Source organism: Erinaceus europaeus, chromosome X, assembly GCF_950295315.1.
Source record: "Erinaceus europaeus chromosome X, mEriEur2.1, whole genome shotgun sequence".
In the NCBI taxonomy this organism is placed as follows: Eukaryota; Metazoa; Chordata; class Mammalia; order Eulipotyphla; family Erinaceidae; genus Erinaceus; species Erinaceus europaeus.
In genome coordinates this window covers 21991547-22013808 of record NC_080185.1, presented here as the reverse complement: position 1 = coordinate 22013808, position 22262 = coordinate 21991547, and the positions used below count along the sequence as shown (strand labels likewise).

Genomic DNA, 22262 nt, shown 5'->3' with positions numbered 1-22262 from the left:
AATATTCCCAAGTAGGTGGCCCTGGTTGTTAGAGAGGCGATGTTGGTGGGGGGTGGGGGTAGTCCACAGAGAGCGTGCGTACCTTTTTTCTTTCCAATCTCTCCTTCAAATTCTGTAGCATAATACGCTCCTGTTCTATGTTACATTGGTCAGCCTCCTCTTGAAATCTGATTTTGGTTTTTCTTTTCTAGGGAATTTATAAAGATAACAAAGTCACTTAATCTCAGCCTAGCTGGTGGACATCAGAGAAAAGTAGTTTGAAATGCTCAAAAGCACAATGTCATCCAAGACAAAAGCATTCGCCCTGAGTACATTGTGAACGTCATATATGTGCAACATGTGGATAATCACTTTTCAGTGCTTAGCTGGAATGTGCCAAACCAGACCTGACTCAGTAGGAGGATTTAGATGGTGAACTGGTCCCTTCCAGGACCTTAGGGTTATCATGATAGTGGTTATCAGACTACTAACTATAGTTTTAAAGCCTTCCATTCCCAGAGCAATAGGAGTAGAAAGTCTTAGACTTCTCAAAAGTACCAAGAAGGCAAATACAGAAAAATCACTGATGTAACCTAGATGTGATCTTGAGGAAGACAGACTCAAACTGGAATACAAATTGAGCTATGTCAATAATTCACATGGAGTCTAATATGAGTTCAGTTTAGGATTTATCCAGTGATCTAAAGGTACAAGAATGAGAGATCCTTACTGGGAAATTCACTGACTTTAAACTTTTAAAGCTACTCATAATTGGGATCTTACTGTTCTGGGTGTGTGTGGTGGAGTGTTACAGAATGTGGGATTGGGGAAAGTTACACAGGGCCATGCAAAGCAATTAAAATCATTTGGGCTTCCTAAAACTGAGCTCGGCCATTCATTTGCTGCTTTCTGATTTTGCTTGCAAAGCACTCTAGGATCTTGGATGAGTCATTTGGGGTGGCACTGGCTAGCTCGAGTTTAATATAAAAATGGCAGCCAGGTCAGATGCGCTTGCTGCATGTGCTCTTTCCACTGTGTCTCCAGTTCTGATGAAGTGTAGAGCTAGCAAACCTGAAGCAACACTCCTTGATCTCGACAGCCTTTCTTCTTAGATTTAAGCTCTTCCTGCTGTTGCCCATCCTCAGATTTTGAGAACTCTGCTTCTTGGCCCTCAGCTTCTTTATATGCGGTATCTTTCTCTTTCCTAATGACACAAGAGTATTGAGGTAACTCTTAGGAGAGTTTGCTGGGTCTCTATCACAGTGCTTTCATTTATGTAATGAGAGAGCTTGTGTATAGCAATACAATTACACCACATACACTGCATTTTCTGTTGCACAATTTCACCCTTCGGAAGCTTCTGTTCACTTAAGATGTTGATAAAAGAGAAAAAGAAGTTGAAGCGATGGCACCCCTATCTCCTGCATATGTGGGAAAGACCCAACAAGTTGAGTACCTCTCCCATATGACTGAGATGCCACCTTAACTAAGTCAGGTGAAACAGAAAGACTGGGGGAAAGAGAAAGGGGAAGGTTAGGTAAGGAGGTCACCATGGAAGACACAGTAAACCCCTGACTTATGCTAATATAAGTTCTTCTTTCCCCCTTTAAATAAGGAGGGGGCATTTTTGAAAAGGGAAAATAACCACTGGAAGTAAAAAAAAAAAAAAAAACCACAGCAAATAGTGGGCTACCCTGCATCTTAAAATACACACTCAGTAGATGTATCACGGGTCTTCATAAGTGTTTTTGATACCTGACACCCTCCAAAAAGACCTCATTTACATGCTCCCCCGACTAAGTCTTTCACCGGGGTGCTACTGGGGTATTGTAGAGGATGCAGTAGGTTTGGGAGGAGGGAAGCCCAGTGCACTCCTGGGCAGCAAAATGCTAGGAGACTGTTCAAAGGAAGCAATAAACATTCTTCTGTAAGTAATAGTGCCTTTGTGTTCTTCATAACCCTTTTTAGCCTTTTTCCTCCCCAGATCATATAACATATATGTTAAGTGTTAAGTATGTGACTGTATTTCAGAAACGCTTAATACTTAAAAAAATATATCAGGACTAGGGTCGAGTGGTGTCACACTGCTTGAATGCACACATTACTATGCACAAGGATCCAAGCCCAAGTCCCTGGTTCCTACCTGTAGGGGGGAAGCTTCATGAGTGGTGAAACAGTGCTGCAGACTTTCTTTCTCTCTTCCTCTCTATCTCCCCTTTCCCTCTCAATTTCTCTCTGCTCTATCAAATGAAATAAATTAAACACACACACACACACACACACACACACACACACACACACACACACACAGCAATATTGTCATTATCCCTTGTAGGCAGTTGACAGAGGTTCCTGCTATGGGGTCTTCAAATCCAAATGGCCTCAGGAGTCAGGAAGAAAAAAAAAAACTCTCTCAAAAAAAAATAAAATAAATAAAAATAAAAAAGGGCAGGGGAGACAGCATAATGGTTATGCAAACAGACTCTCATGCCTGAGGCTCCTAAATCCCAGGTTCAGTCCCCTGCACCACCATAAGCCAGAGCTGAGCAGTGCTCTGGTGTTTCTCTCTGTCTCTCTCCCTGTTTCCCTCTCTCTCTCCCTCTCTGTCTCTCTCTCTCCCTCTCTGTCTCTCTCTCTCCCTCTTTGTCTCTCTCTCTCCCTCTCTGTCTCTCTTTCTCTCTCTCCCTTTCTGTCTCTCTCTCTCCCTCTCTGTCTCTCTCTGCATCTCTCTCAAAAAAAATAAATAAATAAAAATAAAAAAACCCTTTAGATTGGGAGCACATGTGTAAACAATGAATTTGCTCCCCACAGGAAGTCCTTTGAGCAATGCCTGATGACATTCAGGTGTCGCTAAGGTCATTGCAAAGACATACAGAGTAAAGCATGAAGGAGTTTACTTCCTGGGTTTACAAATCCAGAAGTTACAAAAAAGTCAAACCCAAGCAAACAAGCAAAAGAAACAACAAACAAGCCTTGAAATGATGATATGAGCTGACCATGTAGTAAGCACATGGAACTGCTCTCACGTTATTACTCTGTTGCTATGGCAGAGATGTGGGACCTGGCCTTGGGTTCATTCAAGTTTTTGTGTGCGTCTTCCTAGCACACTTCAGTGGCACTTCATGTATGGAGGGTAAGGAGGACTGGCTCATCGCCACTGTCCTCTGCTTGAAATGTTTCTTGCACTTGCTTACAGCACTTTCTAGGAGTTTACAAAAATAACTTGGGGATAATTTTTTTCCCTCACAATCTGGGGGGGGGGGTCAGGCAGATGGCTCAGCAGTAGAGTGCACGGCCAGCAATTTATAAGAATGGTGTGGTGACATGGTCTCTCTCTTTCTCTCTCTCTCGACCAAAATGTGGGCCCCAGCCAAGATTTAGAGCAGAAAAGATGCTGCTGTTCCAGTTCCTTAGTTCCAGTTCTTTTTCTCTTTGTGCACAAGCAAGGCGACGTTTTTCAGTCAGAATCTTTGTTGCCTCCTCAGCACTGAGAGACCCTGGTGTGCTCCTAGTGCCAGGCTCTAGTTCAAAATCACAGACAAAACAGTTAGGGTGCTTTGCTGTCACACCCTCACCTCTGTCTCGCTTCTCTTCTCCATCTCCCTTGAAGTATACAGAGTAAGATAGTGGGTCAGGAAGACTGCTTGGTGATACTGCATATGTGTGAGGCCCCTGGTTCACTCCCCAGAGCTGCATAATAAAGTCCTGTACATCTAGAAACTGGTGCATCATTTTACTAAATAATGACTGTTAGCTAGACATTGAAAACTTAGCTTAATATATAGTAGTTAGCTGTAGGTAACCAAAGAAGCCAAGATGACCAGAAAAATAAGGTGACAGGCAGGCAAATTACAATATTTTAGTTCATATGACAGATTGATTTTAAATAACCCACACAGGAAAAATGAGTATTTGAAGATACTATTTTTAAAAGATATTTAAGATAATCTTTTAAGATAATATTTTTAAAGATATTTTTAAAAAAATTTTACCAGAGCTCTGCTCAGCTCTGGTTTATGGTGGTGTAGGGGATTAAACCTGAGACTTCGGAGCCTCAAGCATGAGAGCCTCTTTGCATAGCCATTACACTACCTATTGCTCAGGAAGGAATAATCTGTAATAAAAAGAAAAAAGACTTCCGGGGTCGGTGGTGGCTCACCTGGTTGAGCGCATGTGTTACAATGCCCAAGGACCCAGGTTCAAGCCCCCGGAAGGGGGGAAAGCTTCACAAGTGATGAAGCGGTATTGCAGGTGTCTCTCTGTCCCTCTCTCTTACTTTCCCCTTCCCCGCAGATTCTGGTTGTCTCTATCCAATAAAGAAATAAAGATAACAAAAAAATTAAAAAAAAATAAATAAATAGATTAAAAAAATTTTTTTAAAGACTTCTGGGGGCCCAGCTAAGCACCTAGATTACCATGCACAAGGACTAGGGTTCAAGCCCCTGCTCCCCACCTGCAGTAGGGACATTTCACAAGTGATGAAGCAGGTCTGCAGGTATCTCCTTTCTTTTTTATTTTTTTCTTTTTAACTGGAGCACTGTTCAGCTCTGGCTTATGGTCATATAGGGGACTGAACCTGGAACTTTGGAGTCTCAGGCATGAGAGTCTCTTTGGATAATCATTATGCTATCTACCCCCCACCTTTCTTTCTCCTCTATTTTCCCCTTCTCTCTCAATTTCTCTCTTTCATAGCAAATAAAAAAATAAGGGGAGAAATAAAAAGTGAAGAAGTGGCTGCTAGTAGCCATGGATTTGTAATTGTAACACCAAGCCCTAATGGTAACCTTGGTGACAATAAAAATAAAAGACTGGAATTTTTCAAAAAGCAAACGCTCCTAGGGTATTTAAACTAATGTCCCTAAGATGTTAAGAAGGCTGTACTTTCAGGAAGAACCTATATACCGCAGTTCCATCATGACTTATGAATGAAAAGTGACCTAGAGTTCCTGATGGAAACTCACTCAGCAATTCATGGCTAGAAGTATGCTCTTTCCAGGAGTTGGGTGGTAGTGCAGTGGGTTAAGCAATTGTGGCGCAAAGCACACGGACCGGTGTAAGAATCCCGGTTTGAGCCCCCAGCTCCCCACCCGCAGGGGAGTCGCTTCACAGGCGGTGAAGCAAGTCTGCAGGTGTCTTATCTTTCTCTCCCCCTCTCTGTCTTCCCCTCCTCTCTCCATTTCTCTCTGTCCTATCTAACAGCGGCGACATCAATAACAACAACAATAATAACTACAACAATAATAAAAAAGACAACAAGGGCAACAAAAGGGAAAGTAAAAAAAAAATTTTTTTTTAAAGAAGTATGCTCTTTCCAGGGCTGCAAACGAACATCAGGGACCTGAATAGCATCATCTGCTGTGAGATCTGGGACGCATGGCAGGTAAGATCTAACTGCAAACCTAACTAGTACTTGGAACATCAGTGCCCAAACTCGACGTCCCAAACCACCAGATGGTGGGAGGGTAAGAAACTCTGTCAAGGAAGAGTAAGTCTGGTGCCAGTGATTCGTTCAATTCTCTTTAGCCTCAAGGTTTCCTCTGGAAAGTTCTTTGAATTAAATAACAGGAAGCTGGCCATACCCAGCTACCTTTGGCTTCTCTGTGTCACCAAAAACAACTTCTCAGAAGGCACTCACCTTCATAGAGGGTCTGCTTTTGCCCTGTAGATTCATATTTACTGGCACTTTTAAAAAGTCTTTTCTTTCCTGTATAACTTGGTGCACATGGTGGAGGCAGAGTGGGTTGAACAGATGTTACATGGCAGGAAAGAGAAGATTGTGCTGACTGCTTTGATGACACAGCCAGAGTAGATGGAGGGCAGTTCTTTTGGAATTGTTGCCTTGAATTGTGGGGAGGTGGGTGGGGGAGAGAACAGCAGTTAATGTAAAAGTCTGATAATTCTGTCTCGAGTAAAAAAATTAGCATCCGGTTTGCTAAGTACAATGTCTTCATATTATAGAATATGATTTAAAAAATTGTGAATATTTCCTTTTGTTGCCCTTGTTTTATTGTTGTAGTTATTATTGTTGTTGTTATCGATGTTATTGTTGTTAGATAGGGCAGCGAGAAATGGAGAGAGGAGGGGAAGACAGAGAGGGGGAGAGAAAGAGAGACACCTGCAGACCTGCTTCACAGCCTGTGAAGCGACTCCCCAGCAGGTGGGGAGCCTCCCATCATTTAGAATTTTTATGACAAAGGTAAACCCATTTTAAATGTCTCCTTTCCTTTATGGTTGTATCACCCTATACATTATTTTTATTTATGAGACGATAATGTAATTCTTGTTCTGGTAAAATATTGATCAGGAACATCAAATAAGCTACGTACCTCACCCTGGAGGTGGAGGGTAGACACCACCCACTCGCAGAAGAGGGCCACCTATGACTTGGAATTTCTGAAGATGAGCGCTTCCTGGTAGCAGGACTGGAGATCTTCTTTTTCATTATTGATGTCTGAGCAGAAACATATAATCAGAGGAGAAACTACTAGCATTTACCTACTATAGCTGGCTTTTCTTTTTGAGAAAAAACATTCTGAAGAAACTAGAGCTGTAGTTCCTTACGCTTCCTATTTTCTTTTCCAACACAGCAGGACATATAGAGAGAAGTTCTATCTAAAAATTCTATGACACAATTCAAGTAGGTCACAGAAGGAATTTGAAAGAAATCGATTATTTCAACGCCTCACTTTAGCTGGAAATCCCACGAGAGGTTTGTAGTATTTCTCTTTTAAATGTATTATCTTCATTTATTTGATAGAGACAACCAGAAATTGAGAGGAAGGGAGTTATAGAGAAGGAGAGACAGAGTGGGGGGGACCTGCAGCACTGCTTCACCACTCATGAAGCTTTCCTCCTGCCAAGTGGGGACAGTAGGCTTGAACCTGGGTCCTTGTGCATTGTAATGTGTGCCCAACTTGACCACTGTAATGTGTGCTCAACTTGCACCACTACCTGGTCAAGGCTTGCAATATTTCTCAGAATATTTATCTACTGTTTCAACTGAAAAGTAATCTGGTTGCTTACATTATTAAATCTTACCTATCACAATTAGTACAACTAAATATAGAGATTCTAATAGAAGAAACATCATTATAAGGCATCTGAGACAAACCTGTGGAGGCTCTTTCCCTTTCACTTTGGAAGATGTGTCCAAGCTCACCTCGGTGGAGGCCTCAGGTGATGTCTTGGGAGACCCCTCCACACTTACTTCAGGGAGCACTTCCAAACCTGCCTCATCAAACAAGGTTTCCATACTCGGCTTGGGGGATGCTTCCACACTCTCAGATGATGCCTCCAAACTCAAATCAGGGGATGTGTCAAGGCTTGTGGAATCCATGCTCACCTCAGGGGATGGGTTCACGCTTACATCTGGGGAAGAGTCCAAGCTTACTTCCGGGGATGGATCCACGCTCACCTCAGGGGATGAATCCCAGATGATAGGAAATGCTTCTGAACTAGGCCCCGGGAAGACATCTTGGCTTGCTTCGGCGGCTGCTGCTGTATTGGTTTTAAGGAACTCCTCCAGATTTGCCTCCAGGTGCGCTTCACGGCTCACCCCAGGGGAGGGCTCCATGGTGGTCTTGGGGGATGCTTCTGTACCAGCCTCAGTAGGGAAAGCCAGGTTCACCTCAGAAGGACTTTCTATTTTCTTTGAGGCAGGTAGAGATACAGCAGCATATTTGTATGGTGCAAAAGCATTCTTCAAGTCTTCACTACTAAAGCTATGCACAGGCATAGTTACGTACTTTATTACAGAAGTTGAGGGTCCTGTAGGGAATTCCACAAAAAGTGAAATGCACATAGTTAGAACATTTGACAGTGGTGCCAGGTGAGGGGTGCACGTGGTAGAGCACACACGTTACAGTGCCCGAGGATCCAGGTTGAAGCCCTCAACCCCCACCTATAGAGGGAAAGCTTCATGAGCAAAACTGCAGGGGTCTCTCCCTCTCTATTTCTCTCTTCCTCTTCGATTTCTGGCTGTCTTTATCCAATAAACATAATTAAGAAAGTGAAAAAAAATTACAGAAACACACCATCAAATAGTGTAAGAATAGGAAAAGGAGAAAACATCAAACAAAAATGTTTATACCAGAGGAAGCCAGGAACTATTTCTCTTATCTGAGAGAAAAGAGGAAAAAAGTTAAAACACCCAGAAACAGTAACAGATGTAAGGGTGAGACTTAGAAAGGAAGTGAAGGCAGGACCATTGAAAAAAAACGGGGGGGGGGGGGAAATACACATGTGTGTGTGTGGGGTACACACGTGTATATATGTACACACACAGATAGATAATTATAGACTTCGCCCAGATCAGTGACCTTGGGAGTACTATAGTTTCCAATGGAGAGGATGGGGACATGGAACTCTGGTGGTGGGAACCATATGGGATTATACTCCTATTATTTATAAATCAACATCTAATAAATAAATTACTAAAAACAAACTGTTTATTATGAATTTATAAGGCTCACACACAACACACAAGTGTTCTGTGAACAGTTAGCACAAACACAGGGCAGTGTGGGGACAGATCAGAGGAAGCAAAACTGTAATGAGACATTCATCAGAATGGGAGGGGTCTCCCAAGTCCCTTCCAGCTTGAACAACCTATATTAGAACCTTCCAGTATTGAGAACCTCCTAGTCACATGTGTCACTAATGCCTCGGAATGAGATAATCCACACAAGGTTTGTTTTAATTTGACTAAGGATTTTTATGTTCATCATGAAGAACTAAAGAGCTCCCTGCATTTTTCTATATTTTCGAGGAAACAGAGGGTAGATTTGGAAACTTTCTCCTTTGATATTATGTCCTTTCTTATACTTAAAAAACAAAACAAAAACAAACAAACAACACTTGTGCAAGGACCCTGGTTCAAATCCCCAGTCCCCATCTGCAGGGTGGAAAGCTTCACAAGTGCTAAAGCAGTGCTATAGGTGTCTATTATTCCCTCTCCATCATTTCCTTCCCTCTTAATTTCTCTGTTCCTATCCAAAAAGAAAAAAGACAAGAAAAATCTAGCCCTTTGTACATTACTGTAACATTTTTATAGAGTTTTAAAATTTTAACTACGATGGTCAAGAACTACCTCATTTTATAAATTACTTATGACCCTGGGCAGGGGGAGATAGCATAATGGTTATGCAAAACGAGACTCTCATGCGTGAGGCTCCATAGTCCCAGGTTCAATCCCCCACACCACCATAAGCCAGAGCTGAGCAGTGCTCTGGTAAAATAAAAAATAATGAATAAATAAATAAATATTACCTGTGACCCAAATAAAGTACTTGACCATGCTAGAAGTTCTAAAGTTTAAAGACATGGCATAAATGGTTAGGTAACATCACTCATTTAGCAACTACTGATTCAAGTTATTTTTCACTACCGTGGTCCAGCCTATAAGCTACTGTAGTGTAACCAGTCATTTAGTATAAACCAAACCAAACCAACCAACCAACCAACCAACCCAACCAAAAACCACTTTTAGGCTTTCTGCCCCACACCCATTACCTGAAGTATCTTTTCCTGGGCCTGACAGTGTTGCAGTACTTTTGCTCCTAGCCATGGAGGATTCGGTGGGAGTCAGCAAGCGAGAAATTAAACTATTCTCCTGAAGGGTGCTGGAGTGCTGAGCTAAGTAACAGAACAAAAAGGATTTGATTTAAAATCTAACAAACAAATGCCAAGCAAGAGAGGTCTTATGTGAACTGCTGCAAATGGAAACCTTCCTAATCTGCACATAGTGACAACAATAACAGTCAGGGTAGAAAGGACCCAGTTTACCACCAAGATCCCAATGAAGGGATCTTGGTAGTAAACTGAACAGAACCATCTCCAATGGTATAGTCTCTACAGGGGAACTCACACCTGGAGGAAACGTTGTATGTGACAATGCTGGTATCATTTCCTCCAGATCTAGGCCAGTCATTTGCTCAAGTCCATTGCCAAAAGCTCCAATTATTTTGGTTTGAATTATTTGGTTCGAAGTGAATCTTATTACAAGTATCTTGCTACAATGAAGTTGAACTGGGTATTTTGGGGTCAGAAAGATGTGCAACACCACGCCAGACTCACATGCCTAAGGCCCCCGAGGTCCCAAGTTCAATCCCTAGCAATACACTGATCACTATTTTTTTCAATGAAAATTAAAGACTCAATAATAATGATAAAATACTGTGTGTTGGTCATCAGCAGAAATATGCCCAAAAGATCCATGTGTAAAATGAAGCAAAAGTTTTTCAGGTCCATAAATGTAGCCAGTCATTTAGAACTTTTTAATACAAACTGATAAAATATTTGAAGGGAGTTTAGTTCACTGGTACAAATCTACCAACATTCTAAGATCTATGTCCCCGGCTTCAATACAGACTCCATAGCTTAGATGATGACAGAGTTAAGTACTTCAGCTAAAAAAAAAAAAAAAGACTTGAGGCCAGGCAGTGGCACCAGGCCCCGGGATCAAGCTCCTGGTCCCCACCTGCAGGGAAAAAAGCGGTGAAGCAGGGCTGTAGGTGTCTCTCAGTCTTTTCTCCTCTCTATCTCCCCTCCTTTCAATTTCTCTGTCTCTATCCAATAATAAATATTTTTTAAAAACCAACCAAAAACAAAACTTTCTATTTGGCCAAATAAGCATGGCACCAAAGTTCATTTGTAGTTACAGAAAGGATATTAGGGCTCTCAGTTTTTCAATTAGAAGATGCTGGCACAATTTTATCTCCTTTAATCCCCTATTGAAAATCTAAACTTGCAAACAACTAACCAGGTGCATTTTCTTCCACTTGTTCTGTATCTGTAGATGAATGTTGTTTGTTGTGTCTTCTAGTTAAAGGGGAACTTCTCTTACAAGTCTTTTCTGGAGATTAAGGACAAAGGAAAATTACTTTTTTTGCAAACTTATGAGTATTTCACGAGTGAGCTACTCCTTTTTTTCCAGACATGTTTAACTTCCACTCTGGCTTATGGAATTCACTTAAATTTCCAAAATATAATGTACAGAGTCTATAACCTTAAGTTTATAAAAACTAGGGAACATTTGGTTTACCTGAAATGAAATAGTTATTTAGAAAACTAAAATTTTAGAGTGAAAACTGTATCTGATACTGCCCCAAAGTGAAGTTGCCAAATTAGAAAGGCCGTCTTAAATTTTGGACACGACCCACGTCATCTATTACTAAAGTTAATTAATATTTTAGTAATAATTTTACTAGCTCTGTATTATGGTGGTGCCAGGTATTGAGCCTGGGCTCTCAAGAGTCTCAGATATGAGAGTCTTTTGCATGACCATTGTGCTGTTTCCCCAGTTGTTGTTGATAGTTTTAAACAGATATGAACATTAATTTTGGTTATAAGTGACACATAGTAAACTAGCCATACCATTTATGAGGACAAATTATCTGTTTCACTTAGACACACACACTCACTCTCATTTTACTGAAAATGTTCTGGGAAGATCTGCTCCAAGAACAACTTCACTTTGGGGACCAGTGAATGGAAGTACATACTGACAATACCGTAACTTGATAAATCTTGAACTGATAATGTTAATTCAACAGCATGGAATACAGATGGTCAATCAATTCTGTCATGGATTAAATCTTAGCCTTTATTACCACAATGCTGTAAATAAGAAAATGGTTAATACGGTTACTATAAGGCAACAGCGAGCAGAAGAAAAATAGACTATTTGAATCAGCCAAGATTTGAAACAGGGCTACCTAAATTATTACAGGTGAGATTATGAACTTTGAGCTTGAAATGTTCATCTTATGACCACAGAACATGAGCTCAGATCTACAGGGATATTGAGGTCACATAGGCTCCTAAGCTGAATATGGGCCCCAGATCACATCAAATCGATAAGGTTTACAGTCAACAATATCTATATACTTTTCCCATATTTGGGAGCTTCTCTCTCCCCTGATCCAGGTTTCTGTTCCTTTTCCAGTCATGACATCATCTTCCCGGACAATAACTTGGATCCACCTGCATATCAGATTTCAGGCTCAGGGGAAAAAAAAAAACTAGTATAGCCCTTTGGAATATAACTAAAATATGCCTACTAGCTATCTACAAAATGGAGGACCCCCCCACTCTTCATCTGCACTATTCCAGCCTTTAGGTCCATGATGGGTCAACAATTTGTTTGGCTGTGTCCTGGAGCTCCGCTTCCCCAGAGCCCTACCCTACTAGGGAAAGAGAGAGGCAGGCTGGGAGTATGGATCGAACAGCCAGACCTTCCACCTTCTGCATCCCATAATCACCTTGGGTCCATACTCCAAGAGGGATAAATAATAGGAAAGCAAAAAAAAAAAAAAAAAAAGAATAGGAAAGCTATCAGGGGAGGGGAGGGAATGGGATACAGAGATCTGGCGGTGGGAATTGTGTGGAGTTATACCCCTCTTATCCTATGGTTTTGTCAATGTTTCTTTTTTATAAATAAAAAACTTAAAAAAAAGAAGAAAAGGGGGAAAATAAGATTATTTTATTGTAATAAATGTTAAATAAACCAGAAATATACTTAAAAACTTAAAAAAAGAAAAAAGGAAAGAAATGTTCATCTCTCTGGATTAAACCGGTATCACCGTAACTTAGAGAAAATTTGATAAATCCAAGCCACTACACTACCAGTACTGATTTATTTTCCCTGGGACCCTTAGAGCATTCATTATTTCAGAGTGGGAAGTATACTGTACCTTTAAGCAAGTTAGTTCACATGGTATCTTCCATGCATACCTTCTTGTACTAAAAATTCGTAAAGAAATCATTTTTAAAAGTTACTTGAAAATACTCCATCAGTGTAACTGAACTATTACCCTGAAAGTCATCACTTGTGGCAAGTAGACAAATTAATGACAGTATCCTAGTCTTTTCTCATTATATCAGAAATGTGAAATCTGGCCTGTTAAGAGTACCAGCTTATATGCCTGGGGTCTCAGAGGCCACAGGTACAATCACTAGCACCACCTTATGCCAGAGTTGAGCAGTGCTCTGATCCTCTTAGTTCTCTTTTCTGTTTTCTCTCTCACTCATAATCAATAAAATCTTTTGCGTGGGGAGTCGGGCGGTAGCACAGCGGGTTAAGCGCACGTAGCACAAAGCGCAAGGACTGGCGCTAAGATCCCTGTTCAAGCCCCCAGCTCCCCACCTGCAGGGGAGATGCTTCAAGAGCGATGAAGCATGTCTGCAGGTGTCTTTCTCTCCCCCTCTCTGTCTTCCCCTCTTCTCTCCATTTCTCTCTGTCCTATCCAACAACAATGATAAACAACAAGGGTAACAAAAAAGAGGGGGAAAAAGGTCAAGAACAACAATAATAACTACAACAATAAAACAATAAGGGCAACAAAAGGGAATAAATAAATATTTTTTTATAAAAGCTTTTACGTGGGGGTCGGGCGGTGGCGCAGTGGGTTAAGCGCATGTGGCGCAAAGCGCAGGGACCGGAGTAAGGATCCCGGTTCGAGCCCCCGGCTCCCCACCTGCAGGGGAGTCCCTTCACAGGCGGTGAAGCAGGTCTGCAGGTGTCTATCTTTCTCTCCCCTTCTCTGTCTTCCCCTCCTCTCTCCATTTCTCTCTGTCCTATCCAACAACGAATTGTGTCAACAAGGGCAATAATAATAACCACAACGAAGCTACAACAAGGGCAACAAAAGGGGAAAAAAAAAAACGGGCCTCCAGGAGCGGTGGATTCATGGTGTAGGCACCGAGCCCAGCAATAACCCTGGAGGAGGAAAAAAAAAAAAAAAAAAAATCTTTTACGTGGAAGTCGGGCAGTAGCGCAGCGGGTTAAGTGTATGCGGCACAAAGCACAAGGACCTGCGTAAGAATCCCAGTTCCAGTCCCTGGCTCCCTATCTGCAGGAGAGTCACTTCACTGGCGGTGAAGCAGGTCTGCAGGTGTCTATCTTTCTTTCCCCCTCTGTCTTCCCCTCCTCTCTCCACTTCTCTCTGTCCTATCTAACAGCATCAACAACAATAGTAATAACTACAACAACAATAAAAAACAAGGGCAACAAAAGGGAAAATGAATTTAAAATAAACTTTGCAAATACTTGTGAATTAGAGTATATCAATAGGACACTACAGAATGAATGGGTATTATCTAATTTCTCTAAAGAATTTCGTTGGTGAATAATAATTTGATCACAGGGAAAGGAGGATTCTAGAGAAAATCTTCACGCAATTATCTGTTAACCTATGAATGAGCCCAAGCTCATAAAGGTGTTTGGTGAGAGCATGTGGAGGGAGGGAGTGGTAAGTGCGTCTACTTTTGCTATACTATGACAGGAGAAAAGGTGATGCACCCACAATGACACACAAAACACCTCACAAGCTCATCAGCAGAAATTGCTATGGTCCTGAAGTATAAATAACGCTAAGTAGGAATGAAAGAAAGAAAATTCTTCTCAAGATACTAAAGCTATACTGTTTAGACAAAAGTGGAAAATTTTCCCTCTTGCTTAACTACCGCTACAACTAATTTAAATAATAAGTGTGGCTCTAAAAATACATAAAGAATCGATTTAGCTCCAATTCACTCATCACCAGAGAAATGCAAATTAAAACCACAATGAGATTCCACCTCACACCTGTGAGAATGGGCTCCATCAATAAAACAAGAGAAGTGTTGGAGAGAGGAACTCTCCTGCGCTGCTGGTGGGAATGCAAATTGGTGCAGCCCTTATGGAGAACAGGATGGAGAATCCTTAAACAAATACCAATGGAGATACCTTATGATCCAACAGTTCCCCTAGTAGGCAGGTAACAAAAGATGTAAGAACACCGATATATGCATCCCCATTTTCATAGTGGCTTTATTCACAATAGCAAAAACTAGGAAACAACCAAATGCCCTTCGACAGATGACTAAAAAAAGTTATAGGACATACATTCAATGGAGTATTACTCAGCAGTAAAAAAAGTTGATATTGGGAGTCAGGCAGTAGCACAGTGGGTTAAGTGCAGGTGGCGCAAAGCGCAAGGACCGGAGTAAGGATCCCGGTTCGAGTCCCTGGCTCCCCAATTGCAGGGGAGTCACTGCATAAGCAGTGCAGCAGGTCTGCAGGTGTCGATCTTTCTTGCCCCCTCTCTCTCTTCCCTTCATTTCTCCATTTCTCTGTCCTATCCAATAATGATGACATCAACAACAATAACTAAAACAATAAAGCAATAAGGACAACAGAAGGAAATAAATATTTTTAAAAAGATGATATTGTGTCCTTTGGGATAAAACGGATGGAATCGGAGAAGATTATGCTCAGTAAAGCAAGTAAGGAGGTGAAAAACAACTACAGCATGCTTTTACTAACGCAGAACATAGAGAATTGAACATATGACTGTGAAAAAAAATATCAACCTCTATCTAAGACTGGGGGAGAACGACAGTGGTGATCTATGGGAGTGGAGAAACAGACTTTTGGTGACAGGAGTAGTAAAGAAAAAAAAAAGACTATACTGTAAACCATTATTCACACACACACACACACACACACACACACACACACACAATTTGCTCCAAGTAAACAATAAAATACAAAGGGAGAGGAGCTGGGTGGTGGTGTACCTAACTGAGCGCACAAGGAGCCAGATTCAAGCCCCTGGTCCCCACTTGCAGGGGGAAGGCTTTGCAAGTGGTGAAACAGTGCCACAGGTGTCTCTCTGTCTCTCTCTATCACCCCTTTACTCTTGATTTCTGGCTGTCTCTATTCAATATATTTTTTTTAAAAAGAACACAAGTACTGGGGTAAACATAATTCTAAGTGTGTAGGTAATTGTGTTTAACACAAGGAGATTAACATTTGAAATCAGCAGACTGAATAATGCAGATTACTCTTCACCAAAAGAAAGAAAAAAGAAAAAAAAAAAAGGATCGAAATGCAGCAGAATACATGAAATTACTTACTTTTGCCAACTGAGTGCTGTAGGCCAGAAGCTGATGCTGGTGTCTGTTTGTGCAAACCGGAAGTGCCCTGTTCGGGTTTCTCGGTGGATGCATTGTATTTATTACCTGGGAAAAGATACAATAGTGACTGTACTCATATTTAAAGAAGGAAGCAGTGTTAGCTGAAATAAAAAGAGTTTAAGATGTAGTTCTGTGACATACAAAATGCATTAAGTACAAGATGCTTATCAATCAATGCTTACAAATTACATAAAGTTAACTTACATTTTGTGACATTGTGTAGAATCATGTTCACATACGTGGAATTTCACAGTTAAGTACACATCAATAGTAAACAGGGCAGCAAATCCATTTTTGAGATGTGCATTGGACAAAGACTTGTAAGACTTATTAATCACTTTTCTACTGATCACAAATTTCAATGGTAAACTTTTTTGTTATAAAGGGGAAAATAAAATCGTGGTAAGATTTTATGTGGTGGGGGCCAGAGGTAGGTCGCTGGGTAGGAGGACATGTGCCTTGCTATGTGTGAGGTCCAGGCTCAAGCCATGGCACCAGAGGAAGCTCACATGCTATGGTGTCTCTCCTTCTCTGTCTCTCTGTGGATGAAAAAGTAGCCCAGAGTGATGAAATCACCCGAGTGCAAGGTTCCACACAACAAACTAAAAATAAACAACAATAAGCATGTGCTTCTTTTGCTTGCATGGTACAAATTTAAATGGACCTTTACTGCTCACACCAAAGAGTCCCAAGAAGCAATTTTGCGAAGGACACAAAGCTTAAAATCTTGCAGTACCTTCTTTGTAATGTAGTGCCTGGGACTAAAGTCAGGACCTCACGCACATGAGGCATGTGCTCTACTGCCGAGTCACCTCCCTGGCCCTCAAATGGTTGTCATAAGTGCAACCTTTTCCTAGCAGCTCATATTTTCAATATGAACATGCACATTCAATATTGAAGTATTCATACTGAAAGAGTGAACATGATTTCAATATGAACATGAATATTTCAATATGAACATGAACATTAGCAGCTGTCTTAATTACCGGCTTTGCTTTCAGAGTATACTGACAGAGATCCTTCCCATGACCACCTTTTTTGACGGTTATCAATACGGGTGCTGCGCTCCTGTGTACGATGCAGAACTGCCCTGAATTTTTCCTGTTTAAGATAAATGCCAACAAACATTTACACAGTCGTCATAGTGGTTTGCACAAGTTTGACCTGTCGGTTAGGAAATAGACCCATGGATGTGAGGGTGATCTGGCTGCGTCATCTGTCACCTCATTGATGGCCGGGCTTGATGCGGTGGATCTGGCTGGCTAGGTGGGTGTCCCCTTCCTCCCTCACCGCTCCATGTGCATCCCTCCCGAAGCCGTGCACTCGGTTGAAGAGGACGGCCTTCCCGGAATAGAGACAGATTGGTCTTTGGTCGAGGGTATAGGTGCGCTCCCTGGCTGGAACCTCCAAAAAAGCTCTCAAGGAAACAACCCCATGGTGAAATGTTTGTGTCAGTTAAAAACAACTGGAGACGTGTCTCAGATATTGAAAATCGGTGTGCTGCTTCTCAATAACTCGTTTCCAATCTTACCACTCTGAATTGAACAACTTTGTTCATATTATTATGGGATTTAGATGCAACTTTGTGGCCAATTTCTCACAACTGCAGAAAGACTGAGAGGTTACACTGCACATATCTGATCCCTAATTTCCTCCTTTAATTGTCCTCTCCGTTTGACTTTTTCAGTCATTCATTTTATCATCTGGCTGTGCTAAGTATCTTTAAAGTAGACCTTAAATTATTTTTTAAATGAGGCAGAGAGGAGAGAAAAAACAACTAACACAAATATAAGTGAAATGCATGTTGGTCATCTATGACACCCGCATGCATAACATCTTTAATTCTGGTGTTGAGAATGAATCAAGCTTTTTAAACGACAACCAATGTACACGTGTTGACCTCGACTTCAACTGAAACTAGCCAGGCTGGTAGCCACTCAGGTACGGATATGGCACTGTGGCAAGCAAGACCAGTAACAGCCATGAGCTAGTTTCCTTTTCTCAGAAATGTCTCGCCCCTGAGCTGGAACACACCAGACTACACACAAAGACCTGCAAACCAACTGCAGGGCTGGCTAATCTGTGGCTCCCCGTCAACCACTATTTTGTGACATCATCCTTATGATGTGTTCCACCATCTCTGTGAGGCCAGAGGTGTGAACATCTACCTCCTCTGAGAAGAAAGCACCTGCTGTTCTCAAAACCAAATGCCTCCAAATGGCCGTCCTTTGAAACTGCAGCTCATTTAAACAGAAAGCTGGTTGAAAACCAGGAAGTATACTGAAGACTAAGAACATAGGTTCATCTTGGATTGCGAGAGCCCGTGAGTTACAAGGATTCTCTTCTGCAGTTTCCATATGGACACCCCCTCTTTGTGTGTGTTCCCCCCCCCCCCGCTTCTCTCGAGGGCCTTACGGTCTCCAGCCAATGTTTGAGTTCTGTTCTGTCTCTCCCGCCCACTTCTGTCCCTGTGAGTTTGGGTTTTGACCTGCCCTGTGGAATTCTTCTCTCTCCTTCCCGATGTGCAGTCTACTCAGAGTGTCTGTGGCAGATCCTGCAGGCTGATTTTCCTCGGCCCTTTCTGCTTGTTGTTCAACCTCTTCTTCCACTGTCTCTGGGTCCCTTTCTGTCTGTGCTGTCACTTGCTTTCTTTCTTCCAGGTTCCATCTTTTATCTCTGAGAGGGTCCTTTTCCCCCTTGGAACCTGGAACTATTTCTCTTTTTAGGGTCCCTTCCACACTCTGCACATAATTTTTCTACTCTTATCTTCTCTGGTTCTCTGTCTTAATTGAATCTCAGTCTCTCTTCATTATCTTTATCAGAGATAAGGTTAAGGAAGGGTTTCTACACACAGGAAGATAGAGAGGGGCAGGAATTCTGAATGACAGTCCAGCAAATACCAGACTGTGAAGAAAAGACAACATAAATGACCATGGAAAAAAGGCCAGGAAGACAGAGACAGAAAGTGCTAGTGGACCATGGGCATGGAGAGAATACCCCCCAAACAGTTCTAGAATCAGGAAGAGTCACACACTGAGGGAATGGGCAGGGGGTGAGGCATATGTAAAAGCAGCTCTGTGCAGGAGGAGCAAAAGTGGGCCATCAGGAAAGTTTGTGGAGAAAAATGGAACCAAAGAGAAAAGTAGAGCGGGTGAGAAATTTAAAAGGTAGATCAAGGACCAGAAAAGGGGAGATTAAACAAAAACACATACTGAGGACAGACCGAAAGTCCTGAGAAGGAGAGAGAAAAATAGAAGTTAAGACAAAGAGCAGAGCGGGGAAATGAAGCTCTTCTGGAGGAGAGAAGTTAAGAGTCAGAAACAGAAGACAAAGACTTATTTAGGGACACCTTCAGACGCATTCAGACGCACTGGGATAAGGAAGAGAGAATGCCAGCAAGAAAGACAATGGCAGGAGACAACATTCAGGAGTTAAGAACACTCAAAAGAGTGGAATAACCTCCAGGAGAAAAATGTAGTAGCAGAGACAGTCACAGAGAACATGACAAGGCAGCCAGATGCTCAAGTACAAACAACAAACACTATACTGACTGAAGCATGGGAGCAGACGGGGTAAGGTGGGGATAAGACTGGCAGTGGGTCAAAGAAACCCCTCAAAAAACGGTGGGTCCTGGAAGGGAATAACAGTGGCAGAATCACAAAATATCAGAGAATGGAAAGGAACAAAATAACAGTGGCAGAACTACCAAAAAAAAAAAAAAAAGAATGGAAAGGAAAAGGAACATGAGGAACACCAAGGAGGGGAGAGTGAACAACACAAGAGGGAGCCAGGCAGGGGAACGTGAAAACCTGAGGCTCTGCCCAGACCGGGAAGGCCAGCTGGCAGGGGAGTGGTGAGAAGTGGATGAAGACCTATCAGGGAGGGTGGGAGGCGGCCTGTGAGCATGAGGCCATGCCCCAAGATGCAGAAACCAATGGGCATAGTTCTCTCCCTGGATTTGCAAAGCTCCTCTTGACCCCAGGAAATGGATCTAAACCATGGGGATCTGATCAGTATGGGGCAGGGGTCTGGTCTGACGTCATAAAGGAAGGAGAAGAGAAGAACTGGGGTCCTACTCTGCCCACAGACCTCCTTTCCACAGTTTGAACAAGGAAGGGCAGAGAAGGGCTACAAGAAACAACTTCCAGACCCACACAACACAGTGAAGCAGCTGATTAGCAAGCTGTAAAATATGTACCCTTTCTTCATCTAGTTTTTGTTTCCTCTTTTCTTCTGCCGATATCCTCCTCTGTTCATCCTTTTCTTTCTGTTCTTTCAATCTGCGCTGTTTCTCTTCTATCTGCTTTTCATACAGGAGCTTGGCCTTTCTCTCCTTTTCAAGTAGTTGACTTTCTTTAATAGCTGAAATATTCCAAATATATTTTCAAGATATAAGAACCAAGACAATATTGAACGGTTCCACATTACACACAGAAAAAGAAAACGTAGACCTCATTCTCCTTCACAAAAACAGCAAGTGGCGCCGATCACCAGAGCATTATTATCTAAGTGAACAGAGATGGTCTCTAAAGAATGATTTGTTCACAGGGTGTCCATTTAACTCCAGACAACTGAACTGCCTTAGACAAGACGCCGCCTGTCCAAAGTAAGAAGAATTGTTTTATTTCATGTTATTTCTACTGATGTGAACTAGAGTTATCCCATCCCCAGCCAGATTAACATACTATACATATACATTAAAAAGGTGGTATGGCTAGAGCATTGGCCTGAGAAGCATGAGAAGCATGATGTCCTGAGTTCAATCCCCAGCATCACTTGAGCCAGAATGATACTCTGGTAGTCTCGTGTAAAAAAATAATAATAATTAATTAAAACTTTTTAAAAAGAAAATAAATGGCTAGAATATGGTTTTGTTTCTACCAGGAAACTTCCTTCAAAGGCCTCATTTGTATGTCAGTTTTACCTGCCTGGATTTAGGGGCATGCCAGAGGAGGGTTTCCCATATTCAAATTATCCCTCAGGAATGCCTGGAGAGCATCTATGCAATTGTAAAATACTCCCCACTCCCTGGAAGAGAAACAGGAAGAAGTAGCTCCTTCTGTAGGCCAAAACAAAAGTAACTGATACTCCATCTGAATGAAGTTTGTTAGAGGATTTAGAAAAACAGAAGAGAAAAACACAAAGCTAGAAAATCATTTTTTTCAAGATGTGGGGAGATAGATTACTTGTTTAGACCCTAACTGACAGAAAAGTTAAATTTCAGAAGCTTGGCAGTCAGTACAAAATACCATCATCACATTATGTTATGGGTATTAGTAACTCCTTTGCATTTTTAGGACTTTTTTTTTCTTGCTGAAATCATATTCTGCTTACTTCTATGACTTATATTTCTATACCTTTTGTTGTGTAAAATAAAAGTTAACAGAAACTACTTTAAAACTTAACCAATTTAGTCAACCTTTTCTTTTTCTTTCAAAGTTCTTCTTTTATCTGATGGAGTAAGCACTCAGCATAATAAACATAATATGCAAAGTAAAACCACTTTAGAAATATCTAACTTTAACACGAAGCTTATTCACTTTGGGTCTTTAAATAAAATAAAAGTCAAAACGAAACAAATAATAATACCATCTTCCTGTCTTCTTTTTTCTTCCCTTCGCTCCTTGGCCAACCGCTGTCTCAGGTCATTCTTGAGGACAGATCCATCTATCACTAAAAAGAAAAGTGAACATTAAGTGGTCTCCAAAACATAGAGATAGGACACTCTGCCATCTATCAAGGCACTCTAGATACTATACCTGGTTTCACTGTTGATCTTGTGTTTGAAGTCTGGGATAGGAGAGAACTATGACCACTCATATTCCGTCTTTCTTCTGCTATGGCGGTAGCAGCAGCAACTAAAATACAAGGAGGCAGAGAGAGGAAAAATAAGTCGTTAATACAGGGAGCTGGCATAAGCTGCTGATTGTGTTTTTCCTGAAAAGGAAAACATCATCCCTTCTATAAGGAGAAAGCATGATGAGTTAATTTGGGTCAACAAGAAAGGCACATGGAACAGCTATGATGTTCAACAACTTAAATGGCATTTAAAGCCCTGGAAGCGCTTGTTATAGGTGTGCCAGAGTGAGCTGTCAGAGGAGCAGCAGCACACAAGCTTCTGGACGAGTAGGAGTTAAGGAGCAATTCTTCTCCCCCCCAAATGTACTTTGGATAAGTCAGCACACCAAGGATCAAGAATAATGACCGAGTAAGACATTGGCATGGTAGTGGTGGGGTATCACATATACACTGGGAATTTAGGAAAAGTGTGAAGTTTATGGAGCCGAATTCAGAAGCATAGGTGTCAACAATGAGACTACTAGAGA

At 41.6% G+C, this 22262-nt stretch overlaps 1 protein-coding gene across 7 annotated transcripts in view; it reads right to left on the bottom strand.

Annotated features, from left to right (window-relative positions):
• Positions 1-22262, bottom strand: part of MAP7D3 (MAP7 domain containing 3) — a 41527-nt gene that overhangs the window by 7996 nt on the left and 11269 nt on the right. For 2 of the 7 annotated variants that reach the window (XM_060182491.1, XM_060182492.1), the window contains exons 2-12: positions 21696-21794; positions 21526-21609; positions 20135-20298; positions 16923-17037; positions 15877-15981; positions 10739-10831; positions 9490-9612; positions 7091-7746; positions 6306-6430; positions 1051-1183; positions 83-187 (exon numbers count right to left, since the gene is read on the bottom strand). In XM_060182491.1, coding sequence (XP_060038474.1) covers positions 83-187; positions 1051-1183; positions 6306-6430; positions 7091-7746; positions 9490-9612; positions 10739-10831; positions 15877-15981; positions 16923-17037; positions 20135-20298; positions 21526-21609; positions 21696-21794 — 1802 coding nt within the window. The remainder of the gene's footprint in view (positions 1-82; positions 188-1050; positions 1184-6305; positions 6431-7090; positions 7747-9489; positions 9613-10738; positions 10832-15876; positions 15982-16922; positions 17038-20134; positions 20299-21525; positions 21610-21695; positions 21795-22262) is intronic. The other 5 variants (XM_060182495.1, XM_060182497.1, XM_060182493.1 and 2 more) reach the window with 5 other exon arrangements.